The sequence below is a fragment of the Arachis hypogaea genome, chromosome 15 (genome assembly GCF_003086295.3).
Source record: "Arachis hypogaea cultivar Tifrunner chromosome 15, arahy.Tifrunner.gnm2.J5K5, whole genome shotgun sequence".
In the NCBI taxonomy this organism is placed as follows: domain Eukaryota; kingdom Viridiplantae; phylum Streptophyta; class Magnoliopsida; order Fabales; family Fabaceae; genus Arachis; species Arachis hypogaea.
In genome coordinates, this window is record NC_092050.1 from 3,489,714 (window position 1) to 3,512,191 (window position 22,478).

The window sequence follows — 22,478 nt, forward strand, 5'->3', positions numbered from 1 at the left end:
ATTCGAATTATATAAAAGTCATATTTGGTGAAATAGTGTATCAGAATTCATTTTAGCTGAATTGCGTAAATTGTTTCCTTCCATGGCTTAATAACGTTTTTTACCCCAAATACTAGGCCTAACACTTGCTTTATAATAAGCAAGTTGAGCCAGCTGTCATAATTGAATCAGTTAACTTGTAGTTATTGTAAGAAACTAGTTGATGATAGTAGTATAGGTAGTTAAGCAGTTAGAGTAGCCAAGCTTATGACAAGTTATATATATAAGTGTAACGTGTACTTGAAGTAAGGCCATGATTCTGAAATTAGAGTTCATATTCAGAAGATCCCAAAATTTTGCTCATGCAATCTCTCTTCTCTCACCATGCTTTCTCTGCCACCAAGAATAGAGTTTCAACATGAATCTGTCTAAAAAACTGAAAGGAGAGGAAATGCTAACACTATACATACTAAATAAGTAAATATGAATACTAATAACAATCTTTGATTAAATAACATTAAAAATATGTTAAGACTTAATATAATTTAGAATATGAGAATACGTTACTTCAAACCATGTCTATATGACTAAATATATGTGAAAAGAAAGAGTAAATTATCTTGTTTTTTCGCTTTTAATTTGTGAGTTATAGGATAAGAAAATTTTAATTTATTAGAATATAAAATTAATAAGATTAGGGTGGAAACTCAGGTGCAGTCGACTTCACGTGAAGTTGATACATGAGAGCCGTTAGATGATTTGACTGATTTAAATAAATTATCATCTAATGATTCTCAGATATCAACTTCACGGAAAATCGACTTCACCTGAGTTTTCACCCAATTTTAGTATTAATAAGTTTTAAATACTATAAAAAATAACAAATTTTGTTTTTTATAAATTATAATATACTACTAAACATAACATATAGAACTTTTTTTCTGAAGAAATATAATATGCATTGAAATAAAAGCTTACTTTAGTCCTTAAAATATAAATCTAAGTTATCTTAATTCCTAAAATTTAACATCTTTTAATTCAAGAAATTACAAACCATGAGTAATGTTTTATTAACTCTTTTTTTTTTTTTTTGTCAAATGCACAAGACAAGACAATGATTAATTAATTTACACAAAGGTTTTTGTTTTTGGGCCACTAGATTTGCAATGTTCCCCCAAAAAGGGTGTTTGTGAGGTTTGGTCAGAGCCCAAAAGAAGAGCGCTCGTTATTATCGAAAGCTTGAAACTTGGAACAGCAATATATATTCTTTCGATTTCTACAAGGAACTGACAAGTTGACAACTTCCACTCCCATTTACGTAGGTTTTTCAGTTTCGCTCTGAACCTGTTTGCTGAAAGTCCAGAAAGAAAGAAAGAAAGAAAGAAAGAAAATGGCTGTTCTATCAGGATCAGTGGCCATGGTTAAGATTCCAGAGATTCAATTTCTTTCAGGTTGTTTCGTTATTCATTGTTATCATCGTCATTGCCGTAATGGGCACCCCTCAAAACTGTTCCTTTTTTTTTTTTTTTTCTGAACTACGCATTAATGTTTCTCACACTGCAAATGTATCTTCCGTGTTGTTCTCTATATCAGTTTTGATCCTATTTCCTCTGCTTTTGGTATTGTTTTGTTTTTGTGATTCTCACTTTTCACATTTTTTTACTCTATTATTATGATTCCTGAATCCTGTTGATTTCTAAATCAAACAGAAAATGTGAGCAAAATTTAAAGGATCTTTTAATTGATTGTGACTTAGTTGTCTAGCTCCAACCAATGGATAGCTTAATCAGAATCAAAACGTTAGGTTGAAATTTGATTTTCCTTGAGACTTGAGAGAACGCGATTTTGTTGATGGCTAAAAAACTCAATGATCCACTACAATTGGTAAACAATGATTGGCATGTGACAAATTTGTAATGTCTTAGTGTGCTAGGTTTTGTTGAGAAGAATGAAAGTGGCTATGTATCTTGATCTGATTGTGTACGTTGTCATTTGGAGGAGAATGTTGATACTCACATGCTTTGTTTTAATTTGCATTTTGTCATTTGTCAACATGTTTTGAATTTAACATTAGCATTTAGCAAAGTTTCTGGAAGCTTGTTATTAACATTTAAAATGATTTAATTTCAGGTTCTTTATCAAAACCAATGGATAAATGCTTCTTGAAAATCAGCTCTAGTGAATGCTTTCCAGGTTCCTCTGTTAGGGCTAAAGCAACGCATAAGCTACCACTTGTAGTACGAGCAAGGTACGACTAAGACGTGACTTTACGGTGCACCATTATTTTTTCACATGGTTATTGTTAGATATAAAACTGTTAGTGTGCCTGCACCTAGTAGATTAAGCTTTTGGTCGAGTTGGTCTTTGACAATTGACAGGAGATTAGAACTTGTACGACATTTTTTGTTTTGAATTTGATCATTCTTACAAAAGTTGAAATTGAGACTTTCAACACAAGGTAAGAGATCGATACATGCACTGCCGATGCTTCAAGCCCAAAGGTGTCTTGCATAAGGGGACATGATATATATAAAAATTATTTATATTTCTTTCCTAACTGTTTAAGCTTTTGAGAGCGCTGTTTCTTGACCACTATTTTTGGTATATAAACCTAACATATAATTTGCCAAGTGCCAACTAGGCAACCGCAAATGTTGCAAACTAATGGCTATTCTTAGTTTGTTTTTTATTGTGTGTTGTGATCATTGCTACTGTGAGTCATTTTACATATCTAAAGTAATACAAGCATAAGATATCTTTCATAGGGGATACATTGGGATTGTGTTAACTTTATAGTGTTTTTAATTGCTGTGCTGGTACAGTGGAGATGGTGGAAGACAAAATAGTGGAAATATCTTTGTTGGTGGCTTTGTATTGGGAGGACTGGTTGTTGGAGCATTAGGCTGTCTATATGCACCTCAGGTATGTCCTTCGAACCTGTTTTGTTCATTTTTTAAACTATTTGTTTTCTCTTCTTGAGCCATTTCATGATTTCACAAGGTATTTTGTTTCTCAGCTTTTTATCATTTATAAGTTTCTCACTATAACTACCGAATAAAAAAAGAGTATCCCCATTATCCATATATATACATTCTGCTGAATTTAGTCAGGAAAAAGAATACACTGCAGTCCCTTTTACTTTAACCCAATTTATGTATTACTCAAATCAGATGTGATCCCAGCAACTTAACTATACCTGCATCAAATTCAGTGTGATTTCTTCGTTTTCTATCAGCACATTTATACCGAACTTGACTCTATTTATGTTGACTCCCTTCGGTGTCATAAAAACTGCTTCTATTTCTTTTTCACATTATTTTTCCACTTGTATATATACACACACACACACGAAAACACACTCCATTTACTTGATAGCAGTGGTCATATATATTTGTTTTTACATGAACCTTCTTTTATGAACTGCTGTTGAGCAGTATTTTATATGATGTTTTTAACTTAAAATGATTGTGTAATGAGTTTAGAGGCATATAAATATTTATCTTTGGCTTGCGTGTTATGAACTGTCCAGATAAGCAGGGCACTAGCTGCAGCTGACAGTACAGAAATCATGAAGAAACTTCCGAAATTTATGTACGATGAAGAAAAAGCTCTTGAGGTCAGGAATTAACCCTGCAATTATAATTCATTTGAACCATCTTCATCGAGTATTTTTCTTTTTCTAAACGTGTGCGAAACAGGAATAATACGAGTCTACAGACTATATAATATAACGAATTTACCTCCTACCCATTTACAATAAAACCATTACTGTCGAGAGATGTGTGGTTCATGAAAAGTTTTCACATTCTTGGGAATCTTATATTGTAAGATCATTCCGATATAAGATTTTTCGTGTAAAATTCCTAGGAATGTAAAAACATTCTTCTAACCACACGTTCTGTCAGTATTTCCCTGACAAAGTTTCAACAGAACTAAATTGCTGAAAAATACTAGAATTTTGGTAGTTCCCATGGCATATACTAGTTGAGCAACATAGGTGGTAAAGAAATGACTCTTGAGATTAAGCTTTATGTTATAATGCTAACTCTTAACTAACTCTGGCACATGCCATTAATTGATAATGACTTGTAAAGAGAATTTCTTTTACTAGTGGAGCAGAAGTTGTTCTTTGAATTTAGGACTTCTGATCTTTTTTACTAAAATTTTGAGTGGTCTATTTTCATGAATGGTGTACATATAAGTACTGTATTTTAATTTTGTTGTTATCCACTGTGATAAAAACAGAGGACCCGCAAGGTGCTGTCGGAGAAAATAGCCGAGCTGAATTCTGCCATTGATGGTGTTTCTGCACAGTTGAGGTCAGATGAACCCACGGAAACAGACGGCTACGTCGCAAGGTCAGAGGAAGTCGAATCATCTGTATAATGGATGAATTATTAGTGATTAGACCATATATTATTAGATTTAATCACAAACTATCGTATTCTTTTAATGATCTCGAAACTTTATCATCAAGTACTGGATTTTAATGTTTTATTAGTGAATTTTGCTTATCATAATCAAGTAATCAACTATTTCTTTTCCCTCTGGTTGAATAACTTTGCACCACCAATAAAGCATGGTTCTTGCTGAACTTAGGTTGAATGGCACAACTAAGAACATTAAAATGATGACTCCATATTACATTTGCATTATTGAATCCCTTCAGGTACATGTTGTGTAGGATCTGAAGTTGATCCTACATAGTATGTTCCAAACATAAGGTTGGGATTCATGCATAGGTGTTGAATTTCCCACAAGGTGATTCAACATCAATTCAGTTTTCATGGTTGGTTTGGTGCATAATTTTAAATTTTTAATGTCAATGTGATTTAAATCTTGAATTGATATTTGTGGGGGAGTCTCATTTAACTTTTTTTTGGTGGTAACAATGGAATATAGTGTTTTTTTCTTGTGTGTGTGTAGATTTATGTGTAATTTTACATTTCATCAAGTATATTTATAACATTTTTATTGTAAGTTTTGTAACTTCTATTTTACCCCAACCAAAGATATCATTGGATTTGGTAGTTGAATCAGAATATCAATATAAAAAAAATGTTTTATAACATACAACATAGTACTCTATATGCTAATGAGTAATAGCTCAAATAGCATAGTCTTTCCATACTCAATTAAGAGGTTGCGGGTTCGAGTCTCCTATCTTTGGTAAAAAAAACATAGTACTCTATATGAGCTGCCTACAGTGGGACCCTTGTTGTTTTGTTTATATGCGGCGAAACAATTATTTGCAGTGAAAAAAATAAAAGAAAAACTCAACCAATTATTGTGGCAAAACATTTTAACTTCTTAGCCAAGACATGAAAGTGACCTTTTCTTTTCGGCTCATTTTTAAACGCTCCTTACTAAGTATGGAGTGCTGCTACCCTGTAAATTCGTTAAATCTAAACTCTTCATTTGTTATATTTTATTTGTTATATTGGAATGAAGTTCAAAATAAAAAAATAGTATATAAATATTAAAAACAATATGTCTGTAAAAAAAAATTATTGAACTTTAGAATTAAAATAAATAATACATAAAAAATAAGTTAAAAATTCATATACTAAATCTAGAAAAAAATTTAAATAATATTAAAATTTAAATAAATTTTTTTTTGTGTAAAATAAAATTATAATATTGAATATAAACACAATGATAAAAAATTGTGTTATATATATATTTTATGTATATAATATTAAAATTTAAATAAATTTTGTTTTATGTGAAATAAAATTATAATATTAAATATAAACACAATGATAAAATTTTTTGTGTTATATATATATATATATATATATATATATAATTTTATTTTGTGAAAAACAAAATTAAAACATTAAATATGAATAGAATAATAAAAAATTTTGTATTATATTAATTTAATTAAAAAAACCATATATATAACATAAAAAACAAACAAACATATAATAATTTTATTTTGTGCGAAGCAAAAATTCATATAATTTTTTATTAACAATTTTTTTTATTGAAATATGTCATTTTACTATATTTATAATATATTATTTGGAATAATTATATTATTTTAGTTAATATATATTATTTAAAAAATATTTAAAATTTATTATTTTGTATTAAGAATATTATTAAAAATATATTGTTAGTTTTTTTAAAATAATACTTTTTTTTCTTTGGTTCAAATACTATGACAATAAATTTTTTTTTACGTAACTGTGTCTACTCAATAAATATTATATTCATATATTTTTATATAGTATGTAAATAAATAATTAATGTTTAAAAAAGTTAATAAAAAAAAGAAATATTCTTTTTTTTTACTAACTTTTAGATGAATATAAAGACTATGTCATTTGAATTATAACTCATTGACAAAGAAAGAAATATTCTTAATTATATTTAAATAGAATAATTATTTATTAGGCTCATTCTTATACAAATAAAAAAATTTCTTAGTTTTATATCTGTAATATTTTATACCAATTAGCTTCAAAATTTAATTATTTTTTGAATAAATTAATAAAAAATAATACAAATAATTGTTTAAATAAAATTATATTTTAATTTTTCATTCTATTAAGTACAAGTTGAGGATAATCTGAAATAAAAGATAATGAATTTGTTATAACTGTCATGTATTTTGTGTTTTGACTGCGTCATCATTTGAGAATCATGGCGCCTTCATGGAGACCGGTTCTCAGTTTGGAGTTAGCCAACTAGCAGCAGCGACAGACAACGTCTTCCTTTTCTATGACAGAAATTTTTTCGGCTTTGAAGGTCTATTTATAGTAGAGGTGGAATGGAGTGGGTTTAAGAGCATCAAAATCTGTGGCTAGACAAAACAATAGTAAAAACACCTACTAGTAAACAAAACAGTGAAAATGCTTGAAGACATCACATCAACAATAACAAAGTAATGGAGGAATTGGATTAAATTTTTCTGGGTATTTTTTTGTGTAAAGATAGTCCTCTATTAAACGAGCGAATTAGTTCTTTTTTGTTAGTGTCGGTTTGTTTATTCACCCCCTAACAAAAAAAAAATAATAACAATAATAAATAAATTTAATTTACCTAATCACTTTTGATAGTAGGTTAACTTTTAAAGAGTGCTGCACTCCCTATTTTACCTGGAGTGCACTAGCTTTAGCCAGTTAATATATATTTGTGAATTTAATTTTTGTATATTGTCAGTATAAAATTTTTTTATATAGATATTAATAATATACTATTATATTAATAAAAGTAATTAATTTTTAAATGTATTATTTAAAAAATATCTAAATATATAAATCTGATTTATACTGGTAATATAATAAAACTAAATTTTATATTTATTTAAGTGTTAATATTTAAATAGCTTAAAATAAAAATTACTTAAACCAGAAATTGAGATAGAGGATTACAAGATGCAACAAATAAAATAATTTCTTGTCGTAAATTAGATAGTGTTTGTTTTCAAATATTATAATTAAAATTTAATATTGTGTTAGTAGCTAAATATTAGAATTAAAATTTCAGTTCTAAAGCACATTATTTTAGTTCTTTTAACATTTTTAGAAATTAAAAACACAAATAATTTAAATTTATAGAGACAAAAATTGAAATTTAATAATAATTTTTTTAATAAATATCTTTATTTTATTTTTATATTTATCTTAAATTAAATAAGATACCAAGTTTATATTAAATATAATATAAATATTTAATTTATTCTTAATTTTTTAATTTTTATCTTTCAATATCTGTTTTTCAATTTCAATCATCTTTTTAAATGCAATCTTAGTATTTGTTTGGGTGTCATTAAGTTGATAAAAAAGATTTTTTTTCAATGAAAAAAAGATTTTTTTTATCTTCTAGCATATTTAGTAAATTTTTAGTAATAAAAATAAAAATATTAAAAAATAAAAAATATCTTTTTTGAAAAGTTACAATTTATATCTTTTTTTAAAGGTTTTTTTAAAAAATATATATTTTTCACATAATAAATAAATAATATTTTTAAATAATTATACTCAAATATAATTAATAAATAAAAAAATTATTTTGTATAAATTATCCAAACATAAAATTATTTTTATTTTTTTATAAAATAAAAATTAAAAAAAACTTAATTTAAAAAAAAACCTCACCTAAACAAACCTTTAAACAATAGTTATTAGCTCAATTTCTATAGGATAAAGAAAGAAAGTGTAGTCAAATATTGTCGTTGATATGATTGAACGTTAAAGTGAGTTGTGTAATTTGCAATGTTGAACTAGTGCATGCAAAGTATATAGGTAGTTATATAGTAAGAATTGATTGATGAGAAAGAAAAGTTGTCCACGATTCTATATCAATGAATCATGAACGAAGGATCTTCCAGCTTGGATTTCAGTAATCCTTGGCGGCACACAAATTTTACGCATAAAATTTGATTATTAATATAATGTTGCACGTTGTTAATACTACTACTTCTTCTGTCACTGCTGACGTGACTACTTTCCATAATTCCATCCACATCTCATGCATAATAATAATAATAATAATAATAATAATAATAATAATAGAAAAACAAAAAAATAAAGTATATTTTTTATTTTCAAAATTCGTTAAAATTTTAAAAATATTTTTAAATTTTATTTTGTTTTAATTTTATTTTAAAAAAATTTTATTTGTATCGAATATATTTTTGATAATTAATTTTTAAAAGAATTAAGATAAATTTAATAATAATTTTACAAAATAATTTTTAATATAAACAAATTAAATATAAGTATTATTTATTATTGTGAGATTGATCTTAAATTTTTTAAAAATTATATTTAATGAAAATAAAAAATTTTAAAAATAAAATTAAAATAAAATAAATAAATATTTTTAAAATGTTTAATAAATTTTAGAAATAAAAAATATGTTATTCTAAACAAAATTAATTAACATCTTAATTATTATTTTTTAGTTGTCTATAAAATTTTCCAACTCAATAGACCAAAACTAATTTATCACATATCTAAATTCTATTTAAGTAAAATTTGTCGCAAATTAATAAATCGCTGTATATATAAGATAATATTTAAACTCATACTTATTTAACGGACAATTGAAATAATAAACTGATGGCTCGACCAACTCAATATTAGGTATTGGCTAACCACACATCCAGGAATATAGGAGCTTGCATGGGAAAGCGTGTATCTGACTGAATGAAAGTTGCCACCGTGTGGGTGAGTAGATTATACATATCCATAACCACAACCCCTTCAAAATTGGAGCGTGCAATCTCAAAAGTTTGGTGTACATTAAAAAAAAAAAAGATGTTTTATTATACATATTCATAAAAATATTTGTATTATTTTCAAATTTAAATTAAAAATCTTTTGGTGTGTTGTGTTCATGTGATGGCCGGTAACGCGTGGTTGGTTGGTCAAAATTGAATCAAACCACAGTGTCATATAACAACTTGTTAGCCTTATTATATATTCTTTCGATTTCGATTTCCATAATCTCAATTTGCTCTCTTTCTCTAATCTCTCTATTTATATAATACAAGACCAGGTTTATTCTAAGCAAATACGTGCATTGAAGCTCAAGATTTCTTCTTCAACCGCGTTTCATATACCCTTTGATTCCCAGGTTTCATACTTCTCTTTCGATTCAGCTTCGTTATTATTGCATCTTTCAAGTGTTTAATTATTTTTTTCTTGGACAATTTACAAAGAATAATGAATTAGATACTAATTATCTTTTAATTTGAACCTAGTCAAACTAATTGGCATGATTATGGTGAAAACTCAGATGCAGTCAATTTTTCACGAAATTGATAATTGAGAATCGTTAAATGATTTGAATGATTATTTTAGATTATTTTAGCATTTATATCAATAATTAAATTTATTTTATAATTAAAAAGTATACAAAAAGTGAATTTTTAATATATTTATCAAAACATAAAAAAAACTTTCTTTTTTCATTTTGTCATTAGAGATTGTGCTACAGGGAATGCGCATGAATGTACATAATATAAATAATTGAAGATTGTATATACTTTTCCTTATTCCAGTAAGCTGAGAATATGCGACTATATGTTAAGTAATTAATAATTTTTAGTTTTAGAATTCAAAAAATAATCGAATATGTGAATTAGCTGTAACCAGTTAAGTCAATCAAAGTTTAATTGGATCTGTGACCTCCACATTGTCCTTTTTAAAATTAAACTTTTAATTATAATCAAACTTCCAGGTTGTTTTTTCTTTTCCGTATCTTTTTAATTCGTATTAATATTTTGGCCAGTTGCCCAATTGTACCTAATTTTGTGCTAATATCTGTTGATCTTATCTTTTAAGTATTTCTTAAATTCCATAATATATGTTACTTTAAACTGACAAATCAAAATAAATTGTTTTAAAAAATAAAAAATAATTTATACATTATATAAACCTTTTTTTTGTTTTTGTGTTTTTGTTTTGTTCAAACACTAAAATAAAATAACATTATTCTATGTTTAACATGACAAATCAGAGTTAGTATTTAGTATTAAAGAATCCAAAATCAATATATAGGGTAAAAAATTAGATCTCAAAAATTAATATGAAAAATTTTAAATTTAAAAAACTAAATAACCACTCTACGAATTTGTTGTGGTGCACATGAAGACTTGCATTGTTAGTTTGACATTGAAAAAAAAATGTAGAGCTTTGAGATGTTTATTTAAGGTTAATTAATATATGATCGATGGTGTGAGAAAAACGTGGCGGCAAGGACATGAACATTATTGTATTTGTCGGTTTAACAGCCACCACCATAAGTCAAATATACTCAATCTCCTCTTATATAAATATAATAATATAGACCTATTATCTTATTGTAATTTTATATATACATAAGCTATACGTGATCAATAAATAATTCAAACAAAGATTTCATTATTCATATTTTAATTTTTATGTAAACCGTTTTCAGGTTGCAAATAGATAACTATTAAATAAATTTATTATCTAAAATTTAATTTTAAATGTTATATTTTATATTCAAATAAGATAAGGCAAATCATTGTATTAAATCATGGGGAGGAAATATTTATACAAATTAGTTAAAGTAAAAATTGATTCATGAATTAACCAATTTATATTTTTATGTAATTCATATTTTTATGTAATTTAAATCGGGATAATTCGAATTACATTCAAATAAAGTTTGAATTATGCTGTTTTGAACTACATAAAAATATAAACTAGTTAATTTATGAACCAATTTTTACTTTAATTGATTTGCGTAAATATTTTTTCCCCATGACTTAATACAGTTATTTACCCAATAAGATACATAGATATTCATTTATGTGCTAAGTACACCAACATACAATTAGACTTATTATGAGATGCTTAAAAAATCAGAATAATTATCTAACTAATAACATTACCAATATTCTAAGAACCGAGACTAAAAAGAGAAGGAAACAAATTAAAATTAAAGTCTTTAAGCCTCATCATCAAAATTGTTGGCGTTTACATATAAAACACATCAAACATAGGATTTTTTTTATATGATTGAGTGGAAAGAATAATTACTTAATTAGAATATCTAATAACCAAAATGAATTAGTCTTCTTATTGGGGGAGTCATCATTCATCAACTTCATTTAAACTAGTTACTACCTAGACAATAATAATTTCTCATCGTACCATGTTTTCCCATGTTGCTTTCAACCACTTGTTCATTCCAATTTTAAAAAATTAATTATAATAAGTGGCAAAAAGGACAAAACACATAGAATGAAATGGACCTTTCTATTTGGGGGAGGTAGCATCTAGTCACCTAGGATGTGATTTATAATGTGAACATTTTAATATTTTAATAATTTTATACACACAACACAATAATATAATAGCATTGTCTCCAACTAGGTTGAAATTTGAAAAATTCAAACCTACCAAAAAAAAAAAATTTCTTTGGACTCGTTGAGATTTAACCAATAAACTGTGAATACTAATTATATATTAATCTTAAAAATTTTATATTGATTTTTTAATCAATAATAAAAATAAACACATAAATGTGATAATGGTACTATTTGATAAGAGTCTTAATCCAATGTAATGAATTGTTATTTAAACTCTAGAGTATTGGTTGGGCCAATTTTTAGGCCAATACTCAAAATATTCAATAATATAATAAATTGCAATAGTGACTTTTATCTATTGATTGTTATATTGTAGCTGTTTCATTCCACTTTCCACATGCATGTGCAAGTGGCAAATTAAGATCATGTTAAGCTTAATTACGTAATGCTAGTTTATACTTGCAATTTAACAAGTTAATGTTTTGTAAGTGGTAATTAACAAAATAGTTAGTTATTCCAAGTTGGAAAGAAGTACACGGCTCTGTGACTAGCCGCAAATTCAATTAAATCAAAAGATAATAATTGTCTTAGTAAATATAAACGTCAAAATTCATGTGCAGTCGACTTCACGTGAAGTTGATACATGAGAATCGTTGGATAATTTAACTGATTTGACTAAATTTTCATCTAATAGATCTCAGATATCAATTTCACGTGAAGTCGACTACACCTGAGTTTTCATATTCTTTTATTGTATGACATAAACTGTAGCATGGGAGTTTTATCAACTTTGTTGTTTGCTTCTTTGTTCTGAGTTATGTCTCCATTTGTTGTTATTAGAATGATCCTTCCCTTATTATCTCTTTGCCTTAGTGTTTTTCTTCTTACCCATCTTCACTTCATTCTACTATAAAAAAAAAGGAGTCAAATTCATATTGCAATTGGTGGCCATCATGAATCACCATAATCTAATTAATTAGTCATAAGGTTTTTGTCCTTAATTGGTCACGCTTTTAATTATATATTTCCTGTGACATGTTTCTAACGTTGTGCCTCCCCTTCTTCTTAGAATTGAAGAATCTATATATATTGATTGGGACCAAAGAAAAGGAAGAGAAGAGAGAAAATGGGGTTCTTGGATCTGTTGGTGGTGGCTTCAATGCCAGTTCTTCAGGTTCTACTAATCAGTGGATTAGGAGCACTCATGGCAACTCAGTATTTTGATAATCTTCTTTCTCCAAACTTTAGGAAATCATTGAATAAGGTAATTAATATGCATTTAATTTGTTACAAATGCAAGGACAAATTTTGTAACATTTGTTTGACCATTTTTATATGCAGGTTGTGTTCCTTGTGTTCACTCCTTCACTTGTGTTTTCCAGTTTTGCCAAGAGTGTTACACTTGAAGATATGATATCATGGTATATATAATAAGCAAGATTTTACTTTTCTTGGAAGCTTTGCATTTTTATCACATTGCCATTTGTACCCTTTTCACTGGATTTAATTCTGTGCAGGTGGTTTATGCCTGTTAATGTTGGACTTACATTCTTAATTGGAGGCATCATAGGATGGATACTTGTGAAATTACTCAAGCCTAATCTCAAAGTAGAAGGCCTTATTATTGCTGCATGTTCATCAGGTACCATAACTTTGAATTATATCTAAACAATTAAAAACTTCATAGTTGAGAGTCGTTAAATGATTTGACAGGTTTGATTAAATTGTCATCTAACGCTTTCAACTATTAACTTCACATGAAGTTAACTGCACTTGAGTTTCTACCTTAAAAGATTTTGATTTCGAGTTTATGGTTCTTTTGATTAGGAAATATGGGAAACCTTCCTCTTGTGATTGTACCTGCTATCTGTAATGAGGGTGGAGGTCCATTTGGTGAAAAGGAAATTTGTCACAACAATGCACTCTCTTATGCATCTTTCTCTATGGCGGTATTTGATCTTTTTCTACACTCAAAACTATTTTCTTGAAGAGTTTGAAGTGCAAAATGGATCTGGTTTTGCATTTCAAGCACTTCCCCAGTTCCCCTTCACTCATTTTTGCTGCGAAAATCGAGATACTTAATGATTTTTTTTGTATTGATTATAGCTTGGTGGCATATTCATATGGACCTATACTTATAGGACCATAAGAAGCAGAGCAATGAAATTCAAGGCACTTGAGGCTGCTGATCTTATCATAAAGGTACCCAACAATGGTCTTGATTCCAATGCAGAAACTGCTCTTCTCAAGGGACACAACAATGAGAATGTAGCCGTAGAAGTGCCGCCGCCGCTGTCCGATTATGTTGGAGACTTTGAAAATCAAAATGTAAGAATTAATCCTATGAAGTTGATTAGTCCCACAATATGAAAGTGATCATCTGAAATTTTAGTACTTGCTTTAATAAACAATCATAATTTCCTAGATCATTTTTACTAGATTATAAAATGAGTCTGATTTTGCAGGTTGTAGACCATGATCATACTAGTGTGAAAGGAAAAGAATCATTTTGGCATAAAATGACAGAATTTCTGAGTGAACTTTTGGAAGAACTAATGTCACCTCCAGCAATAGCTACAGTGAGTTCCTCCTTTCTTTCCCTCTACTTATTTTTTCTTGTTTCATGTTTTTCGGCCGATTAGTATTATTTGAACATAGTCATGATCATATTTTGTGAAGACGTATCATCCATCCACTATCAGATGAGGTGCGAGCTTCACTTACATTATTGGAATGAACTCGTCCTTGTCTGATGGTGGATAGGAAAGATTTCGGCCCAAAATACAAACGAAAACTTTACTTAAATTGGTTACTGATAAAATTTTTCCCTCTTATGATTCCATAATCAGTTCGTTGGTTTCATCTTTGGTGCTGTTACATGGCTAAGGAACTTAATAATAGGAGACAATGCTCCATTTAGGGTGATCCAAGATTCTCTTCAATTGTTGGGGTATGTGCCTTAAATTTTCTCACAAAACCAAACATGTTGTCAAGTTTTACATGCCACATAGTAAACTGATTTTGAATTTAATGATCCTTCAGGAATGCGACAATTCCTTGCATCACTCTTTTGCTTGGTAGTAACCTCACTCAAGGTATACAAAAGAAACTAGAAGCCATGGAGAGATATCTTGAGCAACAAGAAAAACAAATTGTTTTGTTAACTTTTTCTCTTGAACTCATGCAGGGTTTAAATCAACAAGTGTGAAGCCATTGACCTTGTTCTGCATCATCATTGCCAGACTTTTCTTGCTTCCTGTTATTGGTTTGTTCATCGTCAAGGCGGCAGCGAATTTCGGCTTCCTCCCGGTGGATCCTTTGTTCCAGTACGTCCTAGTGATGCAATATGCCATGCCACCAGCAATGAATATCAGTAAGTGACTCATTCCATGAATTCTTTTAGTTGAAGTTTAACTTGTTCTTGCATTGCCCAAAATACTAACCAAAACACATCCAACAACTTAGGGTGCATTTGATTTGCGTTTTAAAAATAAAAAGAGGAGTGTTAGGAAGCCAGCAACTTTTGTGATTTGTAGCCATCAAATAGCCATCAATGATGATTTTAATGGTGTGAGATTTCATCCAATGACTCACTTTTCTTTGCTGGTTACATGCTGACCAGAATTTAATAAAGTTGCTGGCTCCCTAGACTTTTCCAAATAGAAATACAAACCAAACATATTACATATCCTAATGCTTGAAAGTAACAAAGTCATTCCTGACTACTCTTCAAAAAACAAGAGACATATAAATTTATGATTTTCAAATCTAAGAGTTACTTGTTGGTAACAGTATTAGATGATATTTATGCAGGTACCATGGCTCAGTTGTTTGATGTAGGAAACGAAGAGTGTTCAGTTATCCTACTGTGGACATATGGTGCTGCAGCCATAGCACTCACAGCTTGGTCAACATTTCTTTTGTGGGTCTTGGCTTAATTGGTCAAATGAAGGAACAAGAAATGTTATCAATATTCTTTTCAGTGCAATTTTGGCATTCTTTGCTTCACTCAAATTCATCTTTGGAGGAGTAGCCATTTCAATTGTGTAGCTTATGTATAATTCTTTTAATTCTACCCATGTCTTTTTAGGTGAAAAAAAAAAACAAAGAAGATTAATTTTTTAGGGAAAAAAAGGTAGGGGAAAATCCATGTATTTTCATTATAGTGTCATTTAATTCACTTTAGGTTCTTCGTATGTATATAATATAATTAAATTATATATATTTTTTTGTAGAATAAACGATTGCTTAATTCCAAACAAGTTTCTCTTAATTCATTGCCAAGTTTATCTATTGTTAATACGATTAATTTCTCGTTGAATTATGTTTCATGTCTAAGATAGAACTCTTAACACTTGATTCAAAAAATGACTTTCTTTGTTTGCTCAATCAGATTTTTTCAAAAAATAACTCTTAACTCTTAAATTATATATATTTTTCACTTATTAAATTTAATAACAAAATTTTGTAATCTATGTGTAGATATTTTAACCTATTCACATCCTAAAAGGTTAAATCAAATTTTTATAATGGTTTTTGAAATTCATAATTTATATTATTTTAATCTTTTAGATTTAAAATTTATTATATTGGTCTCCGAAATATCATATTGACGATCTCAAATCTTTTTAATATTTGATTTAACTAACGAAAAATATTGAGTTAATTTTGAATTATCATATTAAAATATATAACTAAATAATATCTTTTCATTTTAGTTCTTAAATAAAGCAAAAACGAAATCATTTTAAAAAATAAAAAATATAATAATTTGTATATTATATAATTTTTTTATTTTATTTAATTAGCAAAACAAAATGATGTTATTCAGTCTTGTATTCAGCATAAAGCATAAGAAGTCAATCAAGAAAATATTTAATTTGTTGATTTATTACTAGAAAAATTCTAAAAATTAATATAATGTCTAAAATTAAATATAAAAAATTAGTATAAATAAATTTAAAAAAAGTATTGGGAACTAATATTAATTGTGTACAATGAATTAAAAAAAAGGTAAAATTAAAATTAAAAATTAGATTATTAATTAATTATTTAATTTTAAAATTTAAAATTTGAAAATTAAGATTAGTATTTAAATCCATTCACACTATGTAGTATTTACGATTATTTCTAATCTTACCATAATCTCCGATACACGTCCAAAAGTCACCGTCATCTTTTCTGGTTCTCACCTCGCGTCACTGAGTTTCTCGCCGGTCATATCAAGGCCGCCGCATCTTCCCACCAACACTGTCCTTACCTTCGCCAGTCAACCCGATGCGCCTCGCCCTCCGACGCTCAGCCTAACGTTGCTGCCGCTGTTTTGGTGCCTCTCTTTCGAACCGGCTTCGCTTTCTCCCATTTCTTCAAACCTCTTCTCACCGATGATACCACCATGCTCTTCTTCTTCGGATCCAAGCATGGTTAGCTTCTTTCATGATGTGAGCCGTATGCTTCACAACAGTGCCACTTTTGTCATGACTAGTCCTTTAAAATTATATTTCACCACAATAATAATTTCTTCTGTTTATTCATCTTCTTCTTTTATTTTAATGGTCAATTTAGGATGATCATTTTAGTAGGTAAGCGGATGATTATTTTATTTTTATGTAGATGATTATTTTGATTGGATTGAGTTTGGTTATATATAATTAAAATATGTTAGATGTTCAATTTATTAGGTATGCGGATGATTATTTTTATCCTTAAGTGGATGGTTATTTTTATTAAGGATGAGTGGTGTGTGGCAAGCCAAGTAACGACGGTGAAATGAGATGATTATTGGGGTGTCCACCCGTTGAAAAAGAAGAGAGTATTGAAAGATTTCAAATGGTTATTTTTTAAAATAACTAACTGGATTTTTAAAAAATTTAAAATTTGAAATTAGAGAATTTAAAATTTGATGTGAAATAATTAAACAAGAGTTTTTAAATTTATTATTTTGTGGGTAATTTTTATTTTTAACTCATATTAAGCCAAATAAATAGCCATATTAAGCTAAATAAATAGCCCATTATATACATTGTACAAATACTCTATTAGGTCTTAGTAGGACTCATAAATTTAAATTAAAAAAATTAAAATAGTAAAAGAAGTGAATAATATTAAACAATACTGTGAAGAGCATTTGGTAAACAGAAAAGCTCAGAAATCTGAACAGCTTGGATCTCCGTGCTTGATTCCCGGTTGTTGCGCCACGCACACATGAAAATTTGTCTCTTCATCTTCCATTTCTTCGTGTTGTCGATTCTCGCAGCTCAAATATCCTTCTCAGATTCACACGCCTCTGACCTCTCTCTTCTCCACCACCATACCAACCGTCAACCTGCTACGGGCCTCATTGCAGCCCTAGATGGCACTCTCTATCTGCTCGACACTGATTCCGGCAGGGTAATTTGGTCATTCTCCACCGGTTCCCCCATCTACCATTCCTACCTGGCACCTCTCAATTCCGCCAATGAATCTGGACTCATCGAATGCGGTGATGATTGGGAACTCATCCTTCATCACAACCACTTTGGTAAAACGGTATCTTTTTAACCCTATCGCATCAATTTAATCCTTGTTAGGGTTCAAAGTTTCGTAATGAATGCTATTTCTGTGTTGAAACTGTTTCTTGTGACAGTCCCTGTTGCTTTCTTGTGCCTGCAGAGGCTCTCGGAATCTATTGCTGATTATGTTGCGGATACGCCTGTTATGTCAGAAGATGGGGCAGTTGTTCTTGGATCCAAAAGAACAACTGTCTTTGAAGTTGATGCTAAAACCGGAAGGCTTGTAAGAAGTTATACCACTGCAGCCTTTGATGATTCGTCCGCCGCCGGCTGGAGTGATGACAGGAAGAATGTGGCTACTGACATTGGTACAAGCAGTAGTGAGCTTGCTGATCCTGCACAGCTTAATCCGCCGGAGTTTTTACTCAAGATATTTAGGACTGATTATCTTTTGCAATCTGTTGGTCCTGGATCTGGAATGGTTTTGTGGACCATGAAAGTAGCTGAATTTAAGGCTGTATTACATTGCCAACATGATGAGTATCCTTCTGACCGGGTGTCATTCGAGGCAGGAGGTCAATATGCTTTCGACAGTGGCTTACGTTTTGCTATGCCGTATGCATGTCATGACAGAAAACTAAAAGATGTCTATCGCCAAAGGAAGAATTTTCTGCTAGAACATGGCAACTCTGAAAGATTATCCGAGGGTTATCAAGAGTTTGATATGCTCCCAACCCCTTCTTCAGAACTGATGCTTCCATTGCAACCTAACAAAAATAGGGTTCCCCATGGTCCTAATAGTAAAATGATGCTTCCTGGGGCCGTGCTAAATCATTTGCCTGCTTTGCCACCAAAAATCAACTATGATAACAATGATCATGCAGTAATGCTCCACCGGTTTCCTATGGATATGGCTGGACCTGGTAAAATTCATGTGAGCAAGGGGATTGAATGGTCAACAACATCAGCTCTTATATTGTTTATAGGATTTATCCTCTGCATTTTGATCTTTTGCTTCTGCCTTAAGAAAAAGAGAGTGCAGAAGGACCAAAACATTGAGGCAATTTTAAAAAGTCCTTCTTCTAAGAAAAAGAGAGCACGTAAGTCTGGAAGGAATGCCATCGTTGTTGACAAACAGGATAGGAATTCATTGCCAGCTGAGGAGGATATACTGACAAATAATGTTGATGGACGGAAGATTGGTAAACTAATTGTACTAAACAAAGAAATTGCTAAGGGTAGCAATGGTACCATTGTTCTGGAGGGGATATATGAAGGTCGGGAAGTTGCTGTCAAACGTCTTGTTCAAGCTCATCATGATGTAGCCAGCAAAGAAATCCAAAACCTTATTGCATCTGATTGCCATCCAAACATTGTTCGATGGTATGGGGTCGAATATGATAATGATTTTGTTTATCTTGCTTTGGAGCGTTGTATATGCAACTTGGATGATTTGATTCAAAATTACTCTGATATATCAGAAAACCCAGTGCATAGCAAGGATCAAGGTTCTAAGATTGTTATAAAGGCTCAGGTGGAGACAGGGAAGGATGACGTGCAATATCTTTGGAAAGCAAGTGGCCATCCATCATCGCTATTACTTAAACTAATGAGGTTAGTAAAACAACTTATTTGATGCAAAATGCATAGATGTGACAAATGTGATAAGAGTTGTAACAACTCTTTCTCTGCCAAAGCATCAGAAATAATGAGGAAAGTTATTGGACTAGATATAATACCTGAGCCATTTTTTGAAACAAGCAACATGTCTCGTGCATGGGTTGTTGAATTGCTTATCAATAAAAACTAGTACAACAATTTCTGATATTAATCACTAACGCCTGAAGAAGCAAGGTTTTATGGGGTATTTAAGTTTTAAGGATAAGAAAATTTATCCAATTAATGTTGTGTCGAAGAGTGTTGCCTCAATCAAAAGAGATGGTCATGAATGTGGATGCCAGTCTAAGGTAGGGTTTTCATAAAGAGATGATGACAAAATTGACTAGAATAATTTGGAGGAAAGTTTGAATCTTAAAGAGGATGGAAAGAATACAAGCATGGCATAATAAAGCAAGAAAAAGACTACTAAACCTAAACCACTAAGAATGCACACAAAAGACTTGATTTGTTTACATTTTGATAGTCACAGTTCAAATATGGATGTTAATCTCAAGTTTTTATTTTGCACCCATCTGTTATGCGGTTTTGTGTGCCTGCACATGTGGGTGGCTTTTTTTTTTTTCCTCTGTTCTAATTACATCTACAAGTTCACTTTTTTATTGCAACACAGGGATGTAATTTCTGGGCTTGCTCATTTGCATGAACTAGGAATAATACACCGGGATTTGAAACCCCAAAATGTTTTGATAACCAAAGAAAGATCACTATGTGCAAAGCTTTCTGATATGGGAATTAGCAAACGCCTTCTTGAAGATATGTCTACGTTGGGTCATAGTGTTACTGGTCAGCACACTGGATCTCTTACAAGATTTTATTTCTGCTTCTAAGCATTGATTATGTAAATTGTCAGTGGTTTCTAGCATTAGATGAATCTATCCTATATCAGTTTGGTGATTGATAAATCATGGTAGTTGGAATTTTTCTCTTATTTTTCTTGTTTTGGTTTTGCTTAGTTCTACAAGAAAAGCTTTTATACCAAAAGTTTTCTGTTTTTTAATAATTAACCTTTCTGAAACAAAGTAAGTTAATCTGAAACCTGCATTTAGTTTAATAGTGTAATGGCATATTGTAGGATGTGGGAGTTCAGGGTGGCAGGCACCAGAGCAGCTTGTTCAAGGACGCCAATCACGAGCTTTAGATTTGTTTAGTTTGGGATGTGTCCTATTTTTCTGTATGACTGGGGGAAGACATCCATTTGGAGAGCGCCTTGAGCGCGATGTTAATATTCTAAAAAATCGAAAGGATCTCTTTTTAATAGAGTCCATTCCAGAGGCAGAGGACCTTATCTCTCGTTTATTAAACCCTGATCCGAATTTAAGGTATATTGTTACCCATTCATTGTTATTTAAAGAGCATGAATACCTATATTAAAGTACATTATGTAGATTAAATGTGTTATCTATTTCAAAACCATGTATATTTTTCAAGAGTCAATTTTATTTAAAAATTATCCTGCTTTGATGAATTTACAACTCCACTAAAGTTGATTTCATTTATTAACAGGCCAAAGGCAATTGAAGTGTTGCACCATCCTCTTTTCTGGAGTTCTGAGATGAGACTTTCATTTCTTCGAGACGCCAGTGATAGGGTGGAACTTGAGGACAGAGAGACTGATTCTGATCTTCTTAGGACATTAGAAAGCATTGCACCAATGGCTTTAGGTGCAAAATGGGACGAAAAGATGGAACCGGCTTTCATTACTAATATTGGTCGTTACAGAAGATATAAATATGACAGTGTTCGAGACTTATTAAGGGTCATGAGAAACAAGCTAAATCATTATAGAGAATTACCTCAAGAAATTCAGGTTTTGTCTTGAACTAGAACTTTTTACTTAGTTTTTTTAAAAAAAAAAAAAAAGATTTGAGGATGAGTCTTATTTTCTACCATTTTGGCTGAGCAGGAACTTGTAGGATCTGTTCCAGAAGGATTCAATGACTATTTTGCAAGTCGGTTCCCAAGGCTCTTGATTGAAGTATACAGAGTTATATACGAATATTGCAAGGAAGATCAATGTTTTCAAAGGTATTTTAGAGACAATTAGTGCTTTAGTTTTGTTTTAATGACCATAAATTATATACAAAGTGAATGAACAGGTTGAGAGAGGCCATGGAACAATCACATCGACATGGTTAACTAGCACTAGTCTAACAGTGTAATATATTACTGTAATACGATGTATGTATTCGCCAATTAGTAATACAGGAAAGTTATGATTTAGTGTATATAATGTATAATCTATGATCTTAGGTTTTAGACGACACTATGACCCTTTGACAGTCTGAATTTTTCTGTTGTTTTATTTCGACAAAAAATAAGTTAAATGGACAATTTTTGTAATATAAATAGGCTCTCTTTAAATCTTCAATAATAGATCCTCTAATATTTAAATATAAAATTTATTTGGACAATTTATTCTTAATTTTCAATCAAATCCTCTAATATTTCTCCACCATCTTCTCATGCCATACACACCAAAGACCAAACCAACCCTCCATGTTCAAACCTCACATACAGACATACTTATACAC

The 22,478-nt window shown here is 29.9% G+C and overlaps 3 protein-coding genes across 6 annotated transcripts; all 3 read left to right on the top strand.

Moving 5' to 3' along the window:
* The first annotated feature begins 1,128 nt into the window (after positions 1-1,128).
* On the top strand, positions 1,129-4,523 carry LOC112747632 (uncharacterized). The gene is made up of 5 exons (XM_025795758.3): positions 1,129-1,430; positions 2,110-2,227; positions 2,802-2,901; positions 3,509-3,595; positions 4,225-4,523. The coding sequence occupies exons 1-5, from the start codon at positions 1,370-1,372 to the stop codon at positions 4,363-4,365; spliced, it is 507 nt and encodes a 168-aa protein (XP_025651543.1). The 5' UTR covers positions 1,129-1,369; the 3' UTR covers positions 4,366-4,523.
* A 4,681-nt stretch (positions 4,524-9,204) lies between these two features.
* Positions 9,205-16,049, top strand: LOC112747633 (protein PIN-LIKES 7-like). Of its 2 annotated transcripts, none has more exons than XM_025795759.3 (11): positions 9,205-9,570; positions 12,846-13,040; positions 13,118-13,197; positions 13,294-13,418; positions 13,604-13,725; positions 13,883-14,104; positions 14,242-14,355; positions 14,626-14,726; positions 14,819-14,871; positions 14,964-15,149; positions 15,590-16,049. In XM_025795759.3, exons 2-11 carry the CDS (start codon positions 12,903-12,905, stop codon positions 15,712-15,714), a joined length of 1,266 nt encoding a protein of 421 aa, XP_025651544.1. In that variant the 5' UTR covers positions 9,205-9,570; positions 12,846-12,902; the 3' UTR covers positions 15,715-16,049. The 2 variants fall into 2 exon arrangements, with proteins under 2 accessions (XP_025651544.1, XP_025651545.1); XM_025795760.3 differs by lacking the exon at positions 9,205-9,570 and adding an exon at positions 12,277-12,763.
* Positions 16,050-17,872: 1,823 nt separating this feature from the next.
* On the top strand, positions 17,873-22,172 carry LOC112747634 (serine/threonine-protein kinase/endoribonuclease IRE1a-like). Of its 3 annotated transcripts, none has more exons than XM_025795762.3 (7): positions 17,873-18,304; positions 18,428-19,881; positions 20,558-20,730; positions 21,020-21,266; positions 21,451-21,754; positions 21,851-21,972; positions 22,044-22,172. In XM_025795762.3, the coding sequence occupies exons 1-7, from the start codon at positions 17,981-17,983 to the stop codon at positions 22,081-22,083; spliced, it is 2,664 nt and encodes an 887-aa protein (XP_025651547.1). In that variant the 5' UTR covers positions 17,873-17,980; the 3' UTR covers positions 22,084-22,172. The 3 variants fall into 3 exon arrangements, with proteins under 3 accessions (XP_025651547.1, XP_029148658.1, XP_025651548.1); XM_025795763.2 differs by having other exon boundaries at positions 17,909-18,304; positions 18,402-19,881; XM_029292825.2 differs by having other exon boundaries at positions 21,851-22,172.
* The last annotated feature ends 306 nt before the right edge of the window (positions 22,173-22,478 follow it).

Bases quoted from the DNA above. Each gene is read 5' to 3' on its own strand.
- LOC112747632 (XM_025795758.3), top strand. From the start codon at position 1,370: ATGGCTGTTCTATCAGGATCAGTGGCCATGGTTAAGATTCCAGAGATT. The intron at 1,431-2,109 runs GTTGTTTCGTTA...ATTTAATTTCAG, and splicing joins AGAGATTCAATTTCTTTCAG to GTTCTTTATCAAAACCAATG. The intron at 2,228-2,801 runs GTACGACTAAGA...GTGCTGGTACAG, and splicing joins CCACTTGTAGTACGAGCAAG to TGGAGATGGTGGAAGACAAA.
- LOC112747633 (XM_025795759.3), top strand. From the start codon at position 12,903: ATGGGGTTCTTGGATCTGTTGGTGGTGGCTTCAATGCCAGTTCTTCAG. The intron at 13,198-13,293 runs GTATATATAATA...AATTCTGTGCAG, and splicing joins CTTGAAGATATGATATCATG to GTGGTTTATGCCTGTTAATG. The intron at 14,105-14,241 runs GTAAGAATTAAT...CTGATTTTGCAG, and splicing joins GAGACTTTGAAAATCAAAAT to GTTGTAGACCATGATCATAC.
- LOC112747634 (XM_025795762.3), top strand. From the start codon at position 17,981: ATGAAAATTTGTCTCTTCATCTTCCATTTCTTCGTGTTGTCGATTCTC. The intron at 21,755-21,850 runs GTTTTGTCTTGA...TTGGCTGAGCAG, and splicing joins AATTACCTCAAGAAATTCAG to GAACTTGTAGGATCTGTTCC. The intron at 21,973-22,043 runs GTATTTTAGAGA...GTGAATGAACAG, and splicing joins GAAGATCAATGTTTTCAAAG to GTTGAGAGAGGCCATGGAAC.